Genomic DNA, 17,933 nt, shown 5'->3' on the forward strand with positions numbered 1-17,933 from the left:
GTTTTCTTGGCGCACCTCTGAACTAGCTGGTGCGTCCTGTAGACTCTGCTTATCAAGCTTATGGGACGCACCGTTACCATAGCTAAGTGTGCGAGCAAGTAAAATAAACTTTCTCTATGTCTTAGTCTATGGGAAATCGTATAAATGGACCATAAACTGTTCAAAAATTCAGCGTCATCAGTAACAGAATTGTGAAATAAGTGCGATATAAAACCTCCCAAATGAATGGGATTGAAAGAATCTATCGGGGGAACTGAAATACTCAAGCTCCGGAGCCTTCATAAAAGTAGCTTGTTGCAGATAACTGCTGCTCTAAACACTGGAAAGGTACATGCATTTCCATTGTTTTGAACAGAAAGTTATTATCTGGTGTTATGCTCATTATTGTGATCACTAAGAAGGAACAGCAGGCCGTTATTTCTCTTCGGTGTTTGAGGTCATGACCTGTTGTTCCACCTCAGTGATTCTCCCAATTCCCTGGAATTACTATGGCAAGTTTTAAAATAAAATTACAATATTTAGAGAGGAAGCCACACCAGTCCCCACCCCGGGGTGGGGGGACTGGGGACTGGCTTAGGGGTGTAAATTTCGGATTTTGGTCTCACTTATGGTGTTCTGCCATTATATTTAGCCGTGAAGGTCTCGTTTAGGGTTGCACGCAAAGAAGTATAAAAACATATATTTAATACGTATATATTTTTAATTCGTTTTATTTACTCAATTCATATTATCAAAGTTTGCTATAACATCAATACCTAAGAAAGACTATAACAAAAGGTCTTTGTCCATTGTTTTACAAGAGTGTAATACGAAACTTGACGACTGACACAAAACGATCACGACTAAAAATATTCACAAGCTTGTTATTTGATTCTTGCCCTAATACCGAGTTTCAAGAGTTCGTCCTTTAATCAGTGTATTTTCATTTGTCTGTGTTTTAACATGGTACCTTTCAGGGGTCAAACAAAAGCTTGAGCCACGCCCAGATCGGTCTCCTGTAGGAGTTTATTCAAAATTTCCGACGAGCATCCCCGCCCCTTTCATATGCCAGTCCCCCTCCCCCCCCCTCCCCCCCGGGCATCAGTCTTAGCCGGTTTTCATGTGGGTCCTCTATCCTGGTCGAATTGGAATTTGAAAATGTTGGTTTTTCAGGAGGAAGGAAAACCGGAGAACCCGAAGAAAAACCCTCGGAGCAAGACGAGAACCAACAGCAAACTCAACCCACATTGACACCGGGCCGGAGTAGAACCCAGGCCACATTGGTGGGAGGCGAGCGTTGTTTTACTATTTCTTCGGAAATTACGAGAGTTTGCTTAGGGTTTAACCGAAATTATTCTAGGCTTATATCTTCATTTCAGTATTATTAATAACTTTATTTAAGTGTCAGGGTAGGTATTTAGCTTACAGAAGCTAATTGGGGACACTACTACGTTACAATAGATTAAGATTTAAAATGTACAGTTAAGAATACGAAATCTAATGGCTTTCTGCGCTTTTTCGTTCTTTACCAGTGAATACTGGTGAATATGGCTTTCGAGGCAAGGTCTCAATGCGCTCAACCAGGCAAGAAGCGCATGAGAAGCGATTTCTGAAACTAATACAGAGAACTGCAATAGCATGGGGGCCTTTCAGCACATATTTAAAACATTTCACTTGAAAATTGAAATAAAGGAAATTCCAGCCTCTTTCCACCCCGGGAATAAAGTTCTTCCTTCCCACCCTGAGAATTTAAGGTTAAGGAAATTCGACGTGGTTTACAAACATTCCAAGCCAATTGGGCACAGATACTTTCTGCCTTAGTTCTACCATCTTGCTACGAATCATGCATTGGTATTTATGCGTGGCTCATGATCACGTGCTCTGCCGATTACTGATTCTTCAGATTTTCAACGAAAAAAGGCTGGTGAGCAGAATCTTACATGAAGTCGCTTGCTATGTACTGATATATGAACCAAGTTTACTCTACTGCAGTTACAAACGTCTAAGCTATTTTTCGCTAGTAAAGCGGGCACCACTCTTGATCAAGCTCACCTGAAATTTGTTTGGGCTAACGACAGTGCTATTTAGAGTAACCGGAGCTCTATCCTGTAAACCGGGGTATTATTATCCGTTGGCGGTGCTACAATGACGGATCTGTGTAAGGGACATCAAAGCGTCTCTTTTTCCTGTGGTTCCTTTATATCGCGAGTACATCTTAACATGCTACCCCGGTGCCTGCAAAATGTACCATGGCGCGCGGCCTGGGTTGGCACGAGGACCACGAGAAACGAACCTAGTGCCCCCCGGGGAGACACTCCCTTATATGGGCTATGTAGGTATGTGTGGCCCCAAAGGGTAGGGTTTCAGCCGTTTTGGTCATAAATAGGGTATCAATTTTGGCCATTTTGGTTATAAATAGGGTATGGTTTTTACACTCTGGTCTTGAATTGGGTATTTTTCCTAGGAGAAGCTACTTTTTCATCATTATCAATAAGACCGTCAACAAAAGCCGTTCATAACTTATGTTTAGGGCAACTGTGTCAGCTGCAACGGTCATAAATAGGGTATCGAATTTTTGATCAGGTCATAAATAGGGTAGCAAAAAAAGAAGACTTTCGTCATAAATGGGGTAAGGGTTTTGGGAAGTGGGCCGCACACTCCCAGCCAACTTTTCTGGAAGTACCCCCCGCTCCCCGGGCCCGGTGCCAAGCAGTTACAAATGGCACGAGAGAAGAAAACTGAAATACCGTGAGGAGGGAGTTGTATAAGTACCAGTTGATGAAAGCAAAACATACGGCCCTGGGACAGAGGTTGCAGTCATACCACTGTCAGCGGTTTCATTTTCGATAGATGCGTATTTCGAGCGTAAATGGCGAAATGACGAAATGTCACTGCGGTTAGCCTAAATAGCCCTCCGGTTAGAGTGAATAGCACTCTGGTTAGACTAAATAGCGCTCTGGTTAGCCTGAATACCACTGAATTGAAAGAGGGGGGAGCATTGCGTGACATCCCAAAAAACGGCTGCGGAGGAGACTAGCCTAAATAGCGCTCTGGTTGGCCTAAACAGCGCTCTGGTTAGACTAAATAGCACTCCGGTTAGCGTAAATAGCGCTCAGGTTAGCCTGAATATCACTGAATTGAAAGCGGTTGGATCTCAAAAATTGTGTCTTCACCGTATCCCACATTGTTAAAAGCCATTCCGCAATTTCGCCATTTCGTGTTTTGAAAACACCCGCGTATTTGTATCACGAAGTATCTAGATGTCAGATAGTTGTCTGGCAGCCGGAGAGCGTTTTCGCCAGAGATCTAGTCCCAGCGATTACATTGTTAGCCTAAGCATCCATTCATGAGACTATCCAATTGTTTCCAGATTGGACAGCACAAACGAGTTTGATTCACAGCGGAATTTTTAACACAAAACTTGTACATGCTAGCGTCCAGTTTGAATTGTAGAAACAAATCTCCTGACTAACAAATTAATGACCAAAGAAACAGACAAAGAAAATCTCTCCAGTCAGTAAATTAAGTCATTTGATTCATTCTTTAATGTCCACTGCTATATTATTTTATGCTCTCAAATACGTGTTGCCATAAAAATGTGTTTGATAAGAAAATATAAATTAAACTCCACAATTCCATATTCCACCTCGAACACACCTTTTGCACAAAATATTTAGAAATCCACTGGCACTGAAGTTGGCATTGATGGAAATTGCACGGCAATGTCTGCATTTTAATTGACCTTTACAGCACCGTTGTTTTAATCCATGATTTCTAGTGCCTGAGAACTTGGCCATGGATTGACGTCACTTGTTGGCCACACCCCTGATGTATTGTTGCAAATGTTTCTCAGTACTGCTTCTGTTGTAGCATCATCCAAAGTGTTCAGATCAGAGAGAGTCTCATCATTTTCATGACTGAGATCTGCAAATGTCAAGTTAGTTTCAAGTATTGTCATTTCATGGTCCTCCCCTCCCCTGGTAGTGCTGTTCGTTCTGACCTGTGACACCCCCCAGTTTGAGGCATTTATGTTTGCATGTTCAGCATTTAGCATAGGAGTGAGATTTCTTCTTGCTGAAAAAGCACTCTCTGGTGTTGGCCTTGAGCCATTGTTATTGACATCACCATGAAGAACTCTATTACGCAGCTCCTTTAAACCATTCAAGTGTTGATTTGATGATGTATCCATGGGTGATGGTGTGAGGTGTCGAGGGCGGGAATTAGTCTGCGGTGTCAGAGGATGAAACCTTTGATCTTGCAGTGCATGCTGCGTTAAAGGGGGAACTGATTGGCTGCGCTGGTATGAGGGCGGAGGCATCTGACCTGAAGAGCTTGTAGCTTGGTTACATATTGTCTCGAGTTCTGATGAATAATCCATTGTCTGGACTATAGAGGCCTGTGGCATGTGTCCATTATCTGAAGTATTACTGTATCTGCACGATTTTGGAACAATACCTGTGCCCCTGAAAACGTGCAAAGAGAACTGTTACTATCAAAATAGTAGCCCCTATTTTACTGTTACTATAACCGTTTGTGTTACAGCCACATTGATGTAACTGCTTTTGGTCTCTTCTTGCTCAAAGTTGATACATTTAGGGTTGTCTAATTCGAAAAGAGATCATTATAGAGACAAAAAACGCGGCGAAAATCTATCATGAAGTCTTTGAAGTCTCACAATAACATGAATATGGAACATGGGTTGAAATGTCATTGGAACCTTAGTTTTTAAAGATTTGAAAACTAAAATTCATGTATCCATGGTGGAAAGTTCATAAAAAATAAACTTTGTGCACAAACAAATACTAAAAACAACATGAGATGGCGAGAGAAGTCAGAACTTTCAACTGATAAATAAAAAGATTATTTAAATTTGTTCGTAAAAATAGAGTTATTAGGGATTGTAATATACAATTGTGAAATGACTGAATAATGAGAATGATTTCCCTTATCACATCTTGCCCAACTTACCCTTGTTTAGAATGATGTTGAGACATGTGCACATCAGCAGCAGATGATGGAGGACTTGTCATGTTTACACCCTGGGAGAAGCCTGTTTGAGCCATATTCTCAACATTGGATATTGCTAATGGAAGCATAAATTCCTGCCCTCGCTGTGCAACATTAGGAGAGATGGGGTTAAGCTGCCGGCCACAACCAGGAGAAGCCATTGTTGGAGACGTGACATACTGCTGTGGAGCTATGCGTTGAGGGGTCCTTGGTGACGGCAATGGGTAAGCAAATGAGCCAGGTCTACGGTTAGCTGTTGGAGTAGAAGGTGGATTCTGATTTGTCAGTCTTGGTTGTTTACTTGGAGACATTGGTACATCATTGACTGCCATCTGTGATGCTCCTTGCTGAGACCAATCATTGCTCATCATAGGGTGAGTGGCAGTTGGTCGCAATGTGGGCGGACTTGTTTCTCCTCTAGACACTCTCTGTTCTTGAGCGCTACTTGGAATTGGTGTGAAAAGAAAGCGGGTAGGTTCTGCTGAGTTTGGCGTGTGTCGAGGAGTAGCACTTGCAGAACTTGGTGTAACTGGACGATTTTGGGGTGTTCCAGGCGTGTTGAACTTTGGTGATGACTGGAAAGGAGATGGTGTCTGTGGCACAGCAGGTTGAATGGGTGTGGTGGGGGATATCATAGATGGAGTAACAGATCTTATCTTGGTTTGATAGCTACTGGGTGGGGTGGTGGGGTTACCTGCAGGCTGCTGTTGCTGGTAAAACTGTCCCATTTGAGCAGGAGGACTCTGAAGAGTGGGCTGTATAGGTTTTGGCTGGATGTGTAACGGCTGCTTGTGAAGAGACTTCTGTTGAGCTGATATGCTTACCTGTACCAAAAAAGAAAACAACCCAATGTCAAGGATCCACCTTTCATTTATGTCAAGGTGTTCTTTAAACCTCCTCCCCATTAATACCAATTTCTACCTACCTTCAAACCCCTATTAAGTAGCCACCCTCAGGGAAATGGGAGGTGGCCACTTAACAGGGGTTGGCCACTTAATAAAGGTTGGTGCACCTTGAATATTTTTGATGGTCAATTTAATTCCTTAGTGAACAGGGAGTCACTTCAAGACAATCATGATAAACGTGTATTTCAAAGTTTTTATCACTCATCACCTTCTATTTCAGACTCTTACTTGCCATTGTCTTTTCCTAAAACAAAGTTTTTAGATTTTTGGGTGGCTGTTTAATAGGTAAAGACAATAGAAAAACCCTCATCAGGGTGACCAAAAGGTGGCAGGGATCACTTAATAAAGGTGGCCGGTTAATAGGGGCTTTATTTACAGTGTTTTACTGACAACAACTTTGGGACTTTGATAACTGGCCGCTTAATAAGAGGTGGAATAAGAGGTGGCTGCTTTTCTTAATATTGGACTGTATACTGTCTTAGTTCGTATTTCTTGAAAACAAATTCTAGTAAGTTACTCATGAAATGACCTTGATCAAATATGAAATCATCTCTGGCAGAACTTTAAAAAAAAATCATGGAAAGTAATGGAGAGAATTGTGACCATAGTTGAACCATCTAATGTCCTCTATAGATCTGAACAGTCCAGCGCAACCTACACAAATGTCAGAGGAACCCCAGCGTCTTTACTAACTTGTATCCACCCTGTCCTATGATTTCTCCACCAACCAACCATTTGATGTTATAATGAGAAAACCATAAATTCTGAAGTCTTCAAATCTCCCACATTAAATAATGTATAATCCCCCTACTAATAATACATGTTTCTTTTAGTGTTGTTTGTGAGAATTCATGCCGATAGTTAATGTTCTTCTCTATCTTTGTCACAGATCTACTTGACTACAGATTGACATTGTAAGGAGAGATTTGATGCTGACCAGCCTTACCAGTGTTTTGTGATTTAACAACTGCTGTGGTGTGTTACATAAAGCTTGGCCCGGTTGTAGCATGGCATTACCAGGAAGTTGTTGAAGCTGTTTCTGCTGTTGTCGCTGTGGCATCTTTTTTGGTAACTGTTGTGGCTGACGTCGCTTCTGAGTCAGTAACATTTGCTCCTCGACTTGTTTTAAAGGGGTAATCAATGACACTAATGAGTGGCCAATCTGAGGCGTGTTCAAATCATTGCTAGACATGACAACAAATGCTGCCATGGACTTGCTGGAAACATAACTTCCACCTACAAGGAATCTGGCCAACTCAATCAGTGTGCTGAAAACTCTGCCCAGAAGTTTATTTGCCCACTCACAAACAAGTAAACAGGCAGCAGACAGAGTCTGGTCTTCCTCAATTTTGTCCCCTCCAGCCAAGCTATTTGCTGCATTTGCTGAACTCTGAAAGCCAAGAGAAACTCAGATTAAAATTACAAGAATTAAGAGGATGTGAATTTGGGATGTTTAAAAACATATTACCTTATCATTCTCATTTGCTGAAGGAACTTGAAGGGATGGGAGGGTGGGTGGCTTCACATTCTTTTTCCTTTGTATGCCACTGTAACAGTACTTAAGAATGGTTAAGGAGTTCATAACATAAGCAGCAGTGGATTGCATGCGACATCAATCTATTCATTTTAAAAAATAGAGACACGGAAGTGTTGAATACTGACAGATTTCATAATGGCACACCAGGACTGTCTGGTAAGAATAAACACTATCTTCAAAGTGTCACATCATACTGAGATGTAACACTATTACTAACAAGAATGGTTAATTAAACACAACACAGTCCCAGGCAGATATCCACACTGTAATAAATCACAGTAGTAGATAAAAACTGCCATAACTCCTTTTTAAATACAGTCTGAAAAGATATTTTGAATTTCCTCGAGTCCCAAGTCTTCTAGCTTTTACTCTTGGAAACACGCACTTGATGATTTTACCAAAGTCAGGTGCACTCAGTGTCCGAGCAGCATTCATGCTTTCACAGTGAGCTCTGAAGAAGAAAGGGATTATTCATCCTTTTAATGATTGTTTGATAATCAGGTAATAGTTAGATTTAGCCAAGCCTAAAAGCAGAGCTCCTGATTACAATAAGTTAACTTGGCTTAAGTTTTCAATCCACTCAAAACCAGTATCTCGGTAGCAGTCAACTTCGAAACATGTGACCTCAATGAGCTCTAAACTGGAGCCCGTGTTATGGTCACATGATACTGGTCAGCAGATACCTTGTTTTGACAGGTGTCAATTGACCATAACATGGATGCCCAATATCAAAGATGTACGCTGTAAACCAAGGCAGCATGTCTCCGTCAACCTATTAGCTGGCTGGAGTATGGCTGCCATGTTACGTGACTTTGTCATCTCATTGTTATGCATATGTGCCTGATCATTATTAGCCATAATAACCATGAGCAATTAACGGGTTCCTATAAGTATGGTGTTCCACTTGGAACACCATCCTTGTTAAGGATGTTCACACTAATCATTTCTGCGCATCCTTACTGCACATGCAAATTCACACACCACATCGTGCATTGAACATGCACTTCGCAATAAAATGAACAATGATGGGGCAGATGGCCATTGCTATAGCTTTGCCTGGATTTAACGATCTTGGACATTTGGTTACCCCTATTTTTCTTTTGACGGATAATTTTCTCTGCCGATTTTCTACATTAAGCAAAAAAAGTTTGAATTTTTTGCAAAATGCATCATCAAATTCCGTAGCTCTTTGTGTATCTGTATGGCGGTTTGAAATGCCTCTTGGAGGGTTAAGTTTTGTGAAAACGTTGGAAACATTTGGAATTATTAATGCAACGGATTCACTTATACAAAATATTACTAGCCTAAGGATAGTTTGTCTTCGTTCATTCATCTTTGATATTTTAAGCTAAAAACCCAGTAAACCATGCTGATTTATGCAAGCCAATTTTTCAAAATCAGACTAGTTTTCCCCACGCTTTACGTTCTCTCTATGAGAGAAAGTTTGACCTCCTTTTATTGTCATTCCTGCAACAAGTAATTCATTATCTGTCCACGGTAGAAGATTGAAGAAAATCTATCGAGTAGAACATTTTCATGCGAACGTCCTTAAGCTAGGATTGCAGTGAACAAATTTATCAATTCAACATTCACAATGTCTTACTTGTATTCATCATAGACCTCATGTTTAGGCAGAGTTGAGTTGTTGTCACACTCCTCCAAATGGCAGCGAATCCTGGAAAAAAGTTATGCGAATATTCAGCTGTTTGATATCATTCTCAGGCTCAACAATCTGTTACATTTCAGTCTGTTGATTTTCTCCCAACAAAAAATATACCAATTGAGTTTTGAGCTTGTAGATCACAGCTGAGATAGGCATAAAATTGTTATTTTCAATATTAGATTGATACTAAATGTTTGAAGTGTTGTTATTGATTGTGATCCCTTAGACTTGACTCAGTGACACTTAAATTGACTAAGACCATCAATTCAAATAAATACGTGATATATTAAACAACTCACCAGTGAAAAGCTTGGGTTTGCTCTGCCCTTGTTGTGGAAATGGGAAGGGCTTGATTGCTAAAGAGAAACAAATATTATTATGCTGGGGCACTGGCCATATTTTAAAATTCTAGAATCTGCACTGAACCCTGGCCTAAGTAGTTGTAAGCTCTTATAGTGAAGGCAGTTGCTTAAGGAGACAACAGAACTACAGAAAGAATCTTGAACAGTGCTCTAATCCAATTCAGATAGAATCTGGCTTCTTGCCAGGGACACCAACAAGTAGACATGTAATGGCATCATAACTTCTTTTTTTAATTTCTAGGGAGTTAGGCATAAAAGCCTGCTCTCCAAGTTTTCACCAACCACTATGGATAGATCGGTCTATGGTTCTTTTTGCAAGCTAAAAAACCCTAAGGAAAGAGAAAGAAACTTGGGTGGTAGAGACAAGAAGAACTGACACTGGTATATTCTTGCCAAGGTCACTGATAAGAATTTTTCCTGCCTTCTCCATGTCTGTCATTTGTTTTGTTCATACATGGTATGTAAAAGGCAAGCTTGTTCATGATGAGAACAGGCAAATTTAAAATATATCGCAGATCCAGTACCAGGATTGATTAAGCTTTTGACAGCAGGCCTACTGTCTTTGACAAATAAAAATTTGTGATAAAATTGATATCACAAATTGTTATCTGTCAAAGACAGTAGACCAGCAGTCAAAAACTTATGCTTTCAACACTTTTTGCCAGAGAACACAATATTCTATATTATCAGGCAAATTTTAGTTTACAAAAAAGTGAATGATACTCACTTGTCAAAGTCATCTTTAGAATCTGAAGCTGTCTCTCCTGGCAGTCGCAGGTAAAGCAACAATTTCTCTGTGTCAGACAACTGTTGTACCTCTTCCTAAAAAGATAGTTTTATAAAACATTTCCAGGTTAATTAACACATTTTTTATAATTTACACAATTCTGGGGAATATGGTTTTTACCAACTAGATTAAGATACTGTGCAACAATGAATGTCAATACAGAAAAAATGAGCATTAGCCGATCAATAAAGCAAATTACTAAGACAAAGAATAAGGGAGAGATATGTGGAGAATTTTACAAAATTGGTTGGAAAGAGGAATAAAGTACAGACTACCTCCAACACAAGAGTACTTCAGGTAGGGAAGAGTCTGTTTTGTTGTCCACCCATCAGTTATTGAAAACAATATTTTTAATCATTGTGACATTGAACTAAATGAAGCTTCATTTTGTTGCAGAAGAGAACCAAGAACTCAAAACCGCATTGAGGCCCACCACATTGGACCTTGGAAATTTAAGTCCACAAAATTCTTCACTCTTTAGACAGCACAAGCAAGAATCAGTCAGATAACACAAATTATTATAAAACAAACTTAAATATACTTCTGCAGGTTGATTATTATTCTGTTATTTTATAAACATGCCACAAGTGAGGATAAAACAGTTCAAAAAGAAAATTACCAATATCTTTTGAATCCTCTCTTGAATTTCTTTGCTGAAATGAGAAAAAAAAAAAAGAGATAGCATCAATTGTCCCCTCAGAATGTGAAAACACCAATTAAATAGTTCTTTTTTTCTACTTTACAGGATCGGTAGGACAGTTTACTGAGCTCCATAATTTAACAAGACTGAAGTCCATTAAATAGTAAGGCCCACCTCCCACAGGAGAAACAACAAAAGATTTTAATTAAATTTAGAAGTAACATCCAATAGATTAATCTCAGTGAGCACAAAAGAATGGACTATTCCACAATAGCGTTGTCTTAATATGTGTATAAGAAAGAAAAGACATTTAAATTTCCATCAAATTAATGTGAGATGTACCAGTACTTTCCTCAAGTCAGAAAAGCTGTTATTCTGTGCTATCTTTAGCAAAATGAACAACAGTGTCTACAGACAATTTTTCAGTTCAAAAACTTGATTAAACTTTTTGTTACAAAAACTCAAGAGTGTTGTGATGGAAATTATTTGTCTTTGCCTTGTCAAAGTTGATCAAATTTGACAGCAAAAAAAGCTTTCACAACACTTTCCACTTAAACAACAAAAGCACATTTTCTATAGACAGGTGAACTACAATATCTAATGAAGTTAGAATATAAAACACCTGGCTCTGATGTTGATTTAAGATAACACATGAATACTATTAATAGCTGATCCTTGTTCTTTAGAATCCCACTTATATGATCTCCTTTACGCCCTTTCTTTCAGGATTAAGTGATAACATTATGCTTCAAACTGCAATCACATTTTCAAGAAAAAAAGTCAACAATTGACAGGTTTCATGCACATGGGAATTGAGATGCATCCAACTAAAGGAAAATGCTGCCAACTAAAACCTTTTAAGTAAACATTTTTTAAAGTGATTTATAGTGAGCAGATCCTGTCAAATGCTAATTTCACCCATTTAAACAAAATTTTACAAGTCATATATAATAAAGGACTTTAGGATTCTGAAAGTCTGATTTGTTTTGCAACAGAAAAGATAGTAAAAGGATGAAACTGATAAACCACTCTTTCTACAATTTGAAACCTGAATATTTCAAAATGGAAAATCACAATTAACTATTTACTTTGAGTCATATATTCATTACACCTCATTACTGCTTACTAATTATGATTGATGATTGCATTTTATATTCAACGAAACTTTGAATTTAATCAAAGTTAAGATTAAACTTAATTTTAAATACGAAAAATTGTGGCAGTTTCTAAACTACTATGTCAATGTGCACAGACTTTGAACAATGTTGAAGAACTTGAACTGTCAATAAACCTCTATCATAAATTGATCTTCAACCAAATGCAAGTGAGTTAGTTTTTTTTTTTTTTTTTTTTTTTAACAAAATGCGGCCAGCTGGCAAATGTATTTTTACTTTCTTTAAAGTAAAAGAAAAGTCTCCAAATGGCATATCATGGTCAACATGTCACACTAACAGACAGTAGACCAATAGCTTAAATATTTCAGGATGAACAATGCGGAGCCTGTTCCCACGACCCAATGGATCGTTAAACACAAGGAACACATGGCGAAACAAAGCCAGCAGACATGGCGTTATTTCACAACGCGCCTACATATTGTTTCTATATTTGCAGTAAGACCTTTCGCCGTTTTAGTCCGAACATGAAATAAACAACGTTGTCAATTTCCGAAATCGACGTTTGAAGTCTAACATTGAAGTAAGATTGTGTTATCTCAAAGGAATTCCTTCCTTTTAATCTTTGTTCTAAGAAAATCAATTCTTGATTTGCTTGTGAACGATTTTGCAACTCAACACGCCTCACAAACTGCAAAACTTTTGTTTAAAGCGACAAAAAAAAATTAATACAGAGAGCAGCGTGCTCTTTAATTTTTCCCGCGAAAATTACCCGCGTAACTTTTATGCAGATGTAGCATCATAGGCTATGGCTAAATTATTATCTAAAAACGCCTCCGAAAGAAACGGCGTTGCAAAGACGTGCATTTTACTTGTACCTGATAACAACTTCTTTCCTTTTTTTGTCATATATGGTACTCAGTTCGTGAAAATCCCGCCCCAAATGAAAATGCATTTTGAAGTAATTGCTCGCATGAAAAGCTATTATACCGTGATATTTGACCAAAAGCACCTGACTTTTACCCATCCTAATCGCGATCACAATTCTAATCTACACGTGTTTCATTGAATTCGATCGCATGTGAAATACAACTACGATGCCGACTATATGACAGCGTGTTTGTTTTACATAACTCGATTTCATTACCTCGCCCATCACGAAATTTTCACAGGGTTAAAGTGAGAAGTTACTGCAAAGGTCTCCTTTTGTCAAATATTGCCATGGAATGGAATCATGGAGTTATATCGTTTGGTACACTGAAATTACTCCTGCTATCCAATGGAATTGCGCTCTGCTGGGGTCGCCCAAACTCGACCCGGTGTGGACCTTGCATGAAGGCAGTAACGCAGTGTGAATTTTCGTCTTACAAACTAATCTAAAGGAAATTCATGACACCTTAAAGGACGTAAAGTATTGACGAGTGACGGTATGATCTCGCTAGATAGCGTATAAGGTCGCTGATCAAACGTTCTAGACAAATGCTACCCGCAAATGATAAATAAAACGTTTCGCTTGACCACCAGTCACCTCTCACGCCTCGCTGAACAAATGAAAACAATCTAAAATCATGCAGTCACAAAACTGATGCCGGAAAATAATTTGCATCCCATTCATTTGACGAAACAGCAATTTAACCCTAAAAGAAACAAATAAAAACTTCAAAAGAGTTCAAGGCTACACGTATTAACGAATTTACTACCTCAACATTTTAGAGGTTAGGGAAACTACGTATTTTTCCTCGTGAAATAAACGTTTTCTATATTTACAAAACAGAAACTCGTGCTTATGTCAAACGATGGAGCTGTGCACTTTATACTTTGCTGATAACTACAACGTTGTAAACACATACAGATTCCGTTTGATCGCCAACAATTTGTGCCAAGTTATCTCATTTCTATCAACGCTAGACGGCTATATATTTGCACAGAAATTCCTAAATCGTGCGAAGTTTGCGAATGAATGAAATATTTTTAAAAAGCCACGTGCAGAACGGAAAAAACAGTGGAACGACTTCCCGCATTCCTGCGTCACATCTGCCCTGAGCAGAAACCCACATGGCTTCGGTAAATCGACAATTCCTCGACAAAAACAAACTAAAATTAAACACTTCCATCAGCTAATCTAGTTTACACCTAACAATCATTAAAATTATGCACAAGTCAATAAGTCGCAATGCGGTGACGTTTAGACCTGCCTATATCAACCACAAACCTGGAGGACTCCAAATCCAACACGTAATCAATTTAAAAATGCGCTTTTACTCGAGATTAAAAAAGAACAACATTTATTGGCGTGATAGTAAATTAACACAATTGCACGCGACACGTTACCATCCTGCACGCAGCTATTCCAGCTGAACGCGGCTCAGTCAATTGATCAACAATAAACCTCAACTTGATCAACCTACTTACCTTACGAAGGACTGCAAAGCTTGCTCAAGGCCGGTGTTAGGATTGTCTGCCTCTTCCAGGTCGCAGTCTACCGGACTTGTAGAGGGAGAGGACTTTAAAGACAACGGGATCGCAGCGGATTGAAGAAGCTCGCTATGTCCTCCCGGGGTTAAGTCAACAGAGGTTGAAGTGCTCACGATTAGCTCACCGCCAGCAGGCTTCGATCTGTCCATGATGACTTCACTGGAAGTCTGCATGGTGAAAGTAGATAATCTGAGTGGTAAACTCCTTGGTCCGAGTTCCACAGCGTTCTAGCACCTCATAACCCGTCCGCGATCAGTACAATGCAGTAGTAAACATCATAACCTTGGTTATTAATCGTGCAGCACATGGATTGACAACTAAGACGCATGCGTGCCCGCTCGATCTAAATGAACGTTGACAGAACAAGGTGTTAGCAGCCAATAGGATGAGCTCCAATAATTAACATTGTACTTTATCCAATGGTGTTTTGTCATTAAAATTACACGGCACCGACAACTGCTAATTTAATTTTTGATACGCAGAGGAAACCCGCATTCGCATTGCGGATTGTGCTTTTTTGAACACCACTATCATTTTCGAGTTCGAGTCTTCCTAATTCAGAGGTCGTTCATCAGGTATTACCCTGAGCAATTAGTTTACTTAGAAGTGAGAATGTTGATTGACAAGTACCAATGTGATTGATTAGCTTAGCTTGATCAGAAGTGAACCCCACATTTCACTCAGCCATGCACCAGAGCCGTCCGGACGGAAGAGCGCAAAGTGAGTCCTTTGCGCAATCCCAAAAGCACAAAGCAGCAAGCCGATGTCTCCTGGGATTATACTTAACGCAAGCTTGCTCTGTCTCTCAACAAAACAGCTCAAAGCGTCTCTGATTATGCGCCAAAATACAGTTACTTGTTGTAGTTATTGCCAAGAAAAAAAAAGCCAACAAATCGATATCAATAAATACGCGACTTAATGTTTACAAAGACTAAAGTATAAAATATATATATTAATGTTTGAGGAGTTTTGCTATCTTGACTAACGTGAAAACGGTTGCGGGAGAGCGCATCGAGTTTGGCTTGTGGCGGTCGCATTCATTCACCTAAAAAAAGACGCAATTACCAACAACATAAGACCCTGTCCCAAAGGGTTATCAAACGCATACCAAGCATTCAATGAATGCTGGACGCTTACTCTCGGTACAGGTTATTATAAGTTATACGGAATTCTGACGCTTAAAAAAACGCTCATGTGACAGCGACCACAGAGTCTGCTTTTATTTTCTTTTTAAGGGAAGGTCAGAGATCTTGAAAAACCTGAAACAGAAGTGTTGTCTTTTTTCCGTTGGTGAAGAACGTCGGACAACGTTGATTGCACAAAGCACAGGAAGTTTCTGCTTCATTACATCCGGCACGCACGGCTTTCGAACATTTTGTGCCATCAAAGTTGATGACACAAGGTAGCATGCGCTTGTTTTTTGGTCGGAATCGCGTTGTCTCCGAGAAAGACCAAGCCCGCGTTTTTTTCAGGAGGTTCCCAAGTGACGCGACGTGGACTGAACTCGTGTTATTATTTCATTGGTTAGTAGCAATCGGAAACTGTCCGGAAATTTCGACGATGTTCTCACGAAAGCAGCGGCTCAAGTTCACAACAAAAATCGGCATTTTCTTCACGCACGTGTTCGCTACGAGGGAAAAAGAATCTAAACGATTAAACTATCAGGATAAAGATAATTTTCAATTCCCAAATCACTGCACAAGCCCATGGAATCACGAAAAGCTTCAAAATAAACAAGTCAAACTCGGTATGACGCAAACGGTCTTGAAGAAAAGGTGGTTTTCAAATTAATATGAAAGCCGAGAAGCGTCCCAAACTGAGATATCAAAAACCCCATCCTCAGAAACTGCAGTCTCCCCTATCACTGCGGGCATACAATCAAATGTTTTCACCGAGTTTTCAAAGATCGTATCAAAACTTCTCATAATTCAGAGTACTGATGCGAGCAATGCTTTGGAATAATTTCACGCCCGCCACCAACAGCAATTATTGTGGCTATACTAGTTTACTTCTTTTCTGTTCCAAGGTATAGCGTTAGGGTTAGGGACATAACGGACATAGGAATGCTCATCACTGCCCTGAAGATTAACCTGGTTTTCAATAGTGACCCAAGCATAAACGCAAGCACAAGAGCTCCACTAGCTAGTTTCTTGTCCGTTTTGGCTTCAGATAACAGATCTCTTATTCTTATGCTGTGTTCCGTTTTCACACTGTGCAAGGCAAAAACAATCATGCTTAGGCTTGTGTCGCTACTCAGAACCAGGCTTTGCTGAGAATTTTCTCGTTCTCTGAACGAAGTGTCTGCACGCACAATCCCCTACCTCCAAAACAAACGGGTTTTATTAACTAGATTAAAATTTATTTCCTCCCTACATCAAAGACGTATGCATTACTTTAGGACCAGCCCAGAATAACATTGAATATACTTCGTCATTTCCACAAGATTACACTACAGGACATTTTTTCGTTTGCTGTGATCCGCTATGTAGCGTCGCTCGTGAGTACAACTTAGTTAGTGTCTATACATTTTCTTTAAATACTTTTCTTAAAAAATATATGATGAAAATAAACGATTATTACCAAGGTGGCCCACAGGGGCAGTACAAAAATATTTATCATAATACAAAAATATTTATCCCAGTACAAAAATATTTATCCCAGTACAAAAATATTTATCCTAGTACAAAAATACTTATCCCAGTACAAAAATATTTATCATAATACAAAAATATTTATCCCAATACAAAAATATTTATCCCAATACAAAAATATTTATCCCAATACAAAAATATTTATCCCAATACAAAAATATTTATCCCAGTACAAAAATATTTATCCTAGTACAAAAATACTTATCCCAGTACAAAAATATTTACCCCAGTACAAAAATATTTCTCCCACTACAAAAATATTTTCCAGTACAAAAATATTTATCCTGGTACAAAAATGTTTAACCCAGTACAAAAATATTTCTCCCAGTCCAAAAATATTTATCCCAGTACAAAGATATTTTTCTAGTACAAATGGGTCATTGCGAGCTTCCTTTATTGCCTGCTTTCAAACCGAAAAGGACTAGGTACGAGTCTGTAAATTATGGGATAACCAACTATTGATCCACATAGTCAGAAAGAGCAGACCACGATTCACAAATGCCCCGCCAAATGCTCCGCCCCCGGGATTCAACACATCTGCAGGTTTTTATTAATCAGTGAATAAAACGTCCACCTGTTCAGTATTTTAATGCAACGGTAAGACTTCTAGGACATCAGTACGTGTTAGTTGATTCTGATTTTATTTATTTATATTTTGTTTTTTAACAGTTTGCTAGAGAATAGCGTGACATTAAAAATTTTGTTGTATAAAAACCATTTGTTTTGAATATTACTTTTAATATTTTCAATGAAATTGTAATTTGTTTCTTTAGCAAGAGTTAGTACAAATAAAGATTATTATTATTATTATTACT

General features: G+C 39.0%; 1 protein-coding gene across 1 annotated transcript; it reads right to left on the minus strand.

The window, feature by feature from the left end:
• Positions 1–72: 72 nt before the first annotated feature.
• On the minus strand, positions 73–17,813 carry LOC145479788 (uncharacterized). The gene is made up of 10 exons (XM_081458239.1): positions 14,405–17,813; positions 10,860–10,893; positions 10,181–10,275; positions 9,391–9,447; positions 9,032–9,103; positions 7,760–7,879; positions 7,360–7,450; positions 6,838–7,281; positions 4,948–5,810; positions 73–4,442 (listed from the first exon to the last, which is right to left on the minus strand). The coding sequence occupies exons 1-10, from the start codon at positions 14,638–14,640 to the stop codon at positions 3,740–3,742; spliced, it is 2,715 nt and encodes a 904-aa protein (XP_081314365.1). The 5' UTR covers positions 14,641–17,813; the 3' UTR covers positions 73–3,739.
• Positions 17,814–17,933: the final 120 nt, after the last annotated feature.

Source organism: Orbicella franksi, chromosome 2 (assembly GCF_964199315.1).
Source record: "Orbicella franksi chromosome 2, jaOrbFran1.1, whole genome shotgun sequence".
Lineage (NCBI taxonomy): Eukaryota > Metazoa > Cnidaria > Anthozoa > Scleractinia > Merulinidae > Orbicella > Orbicella franksi.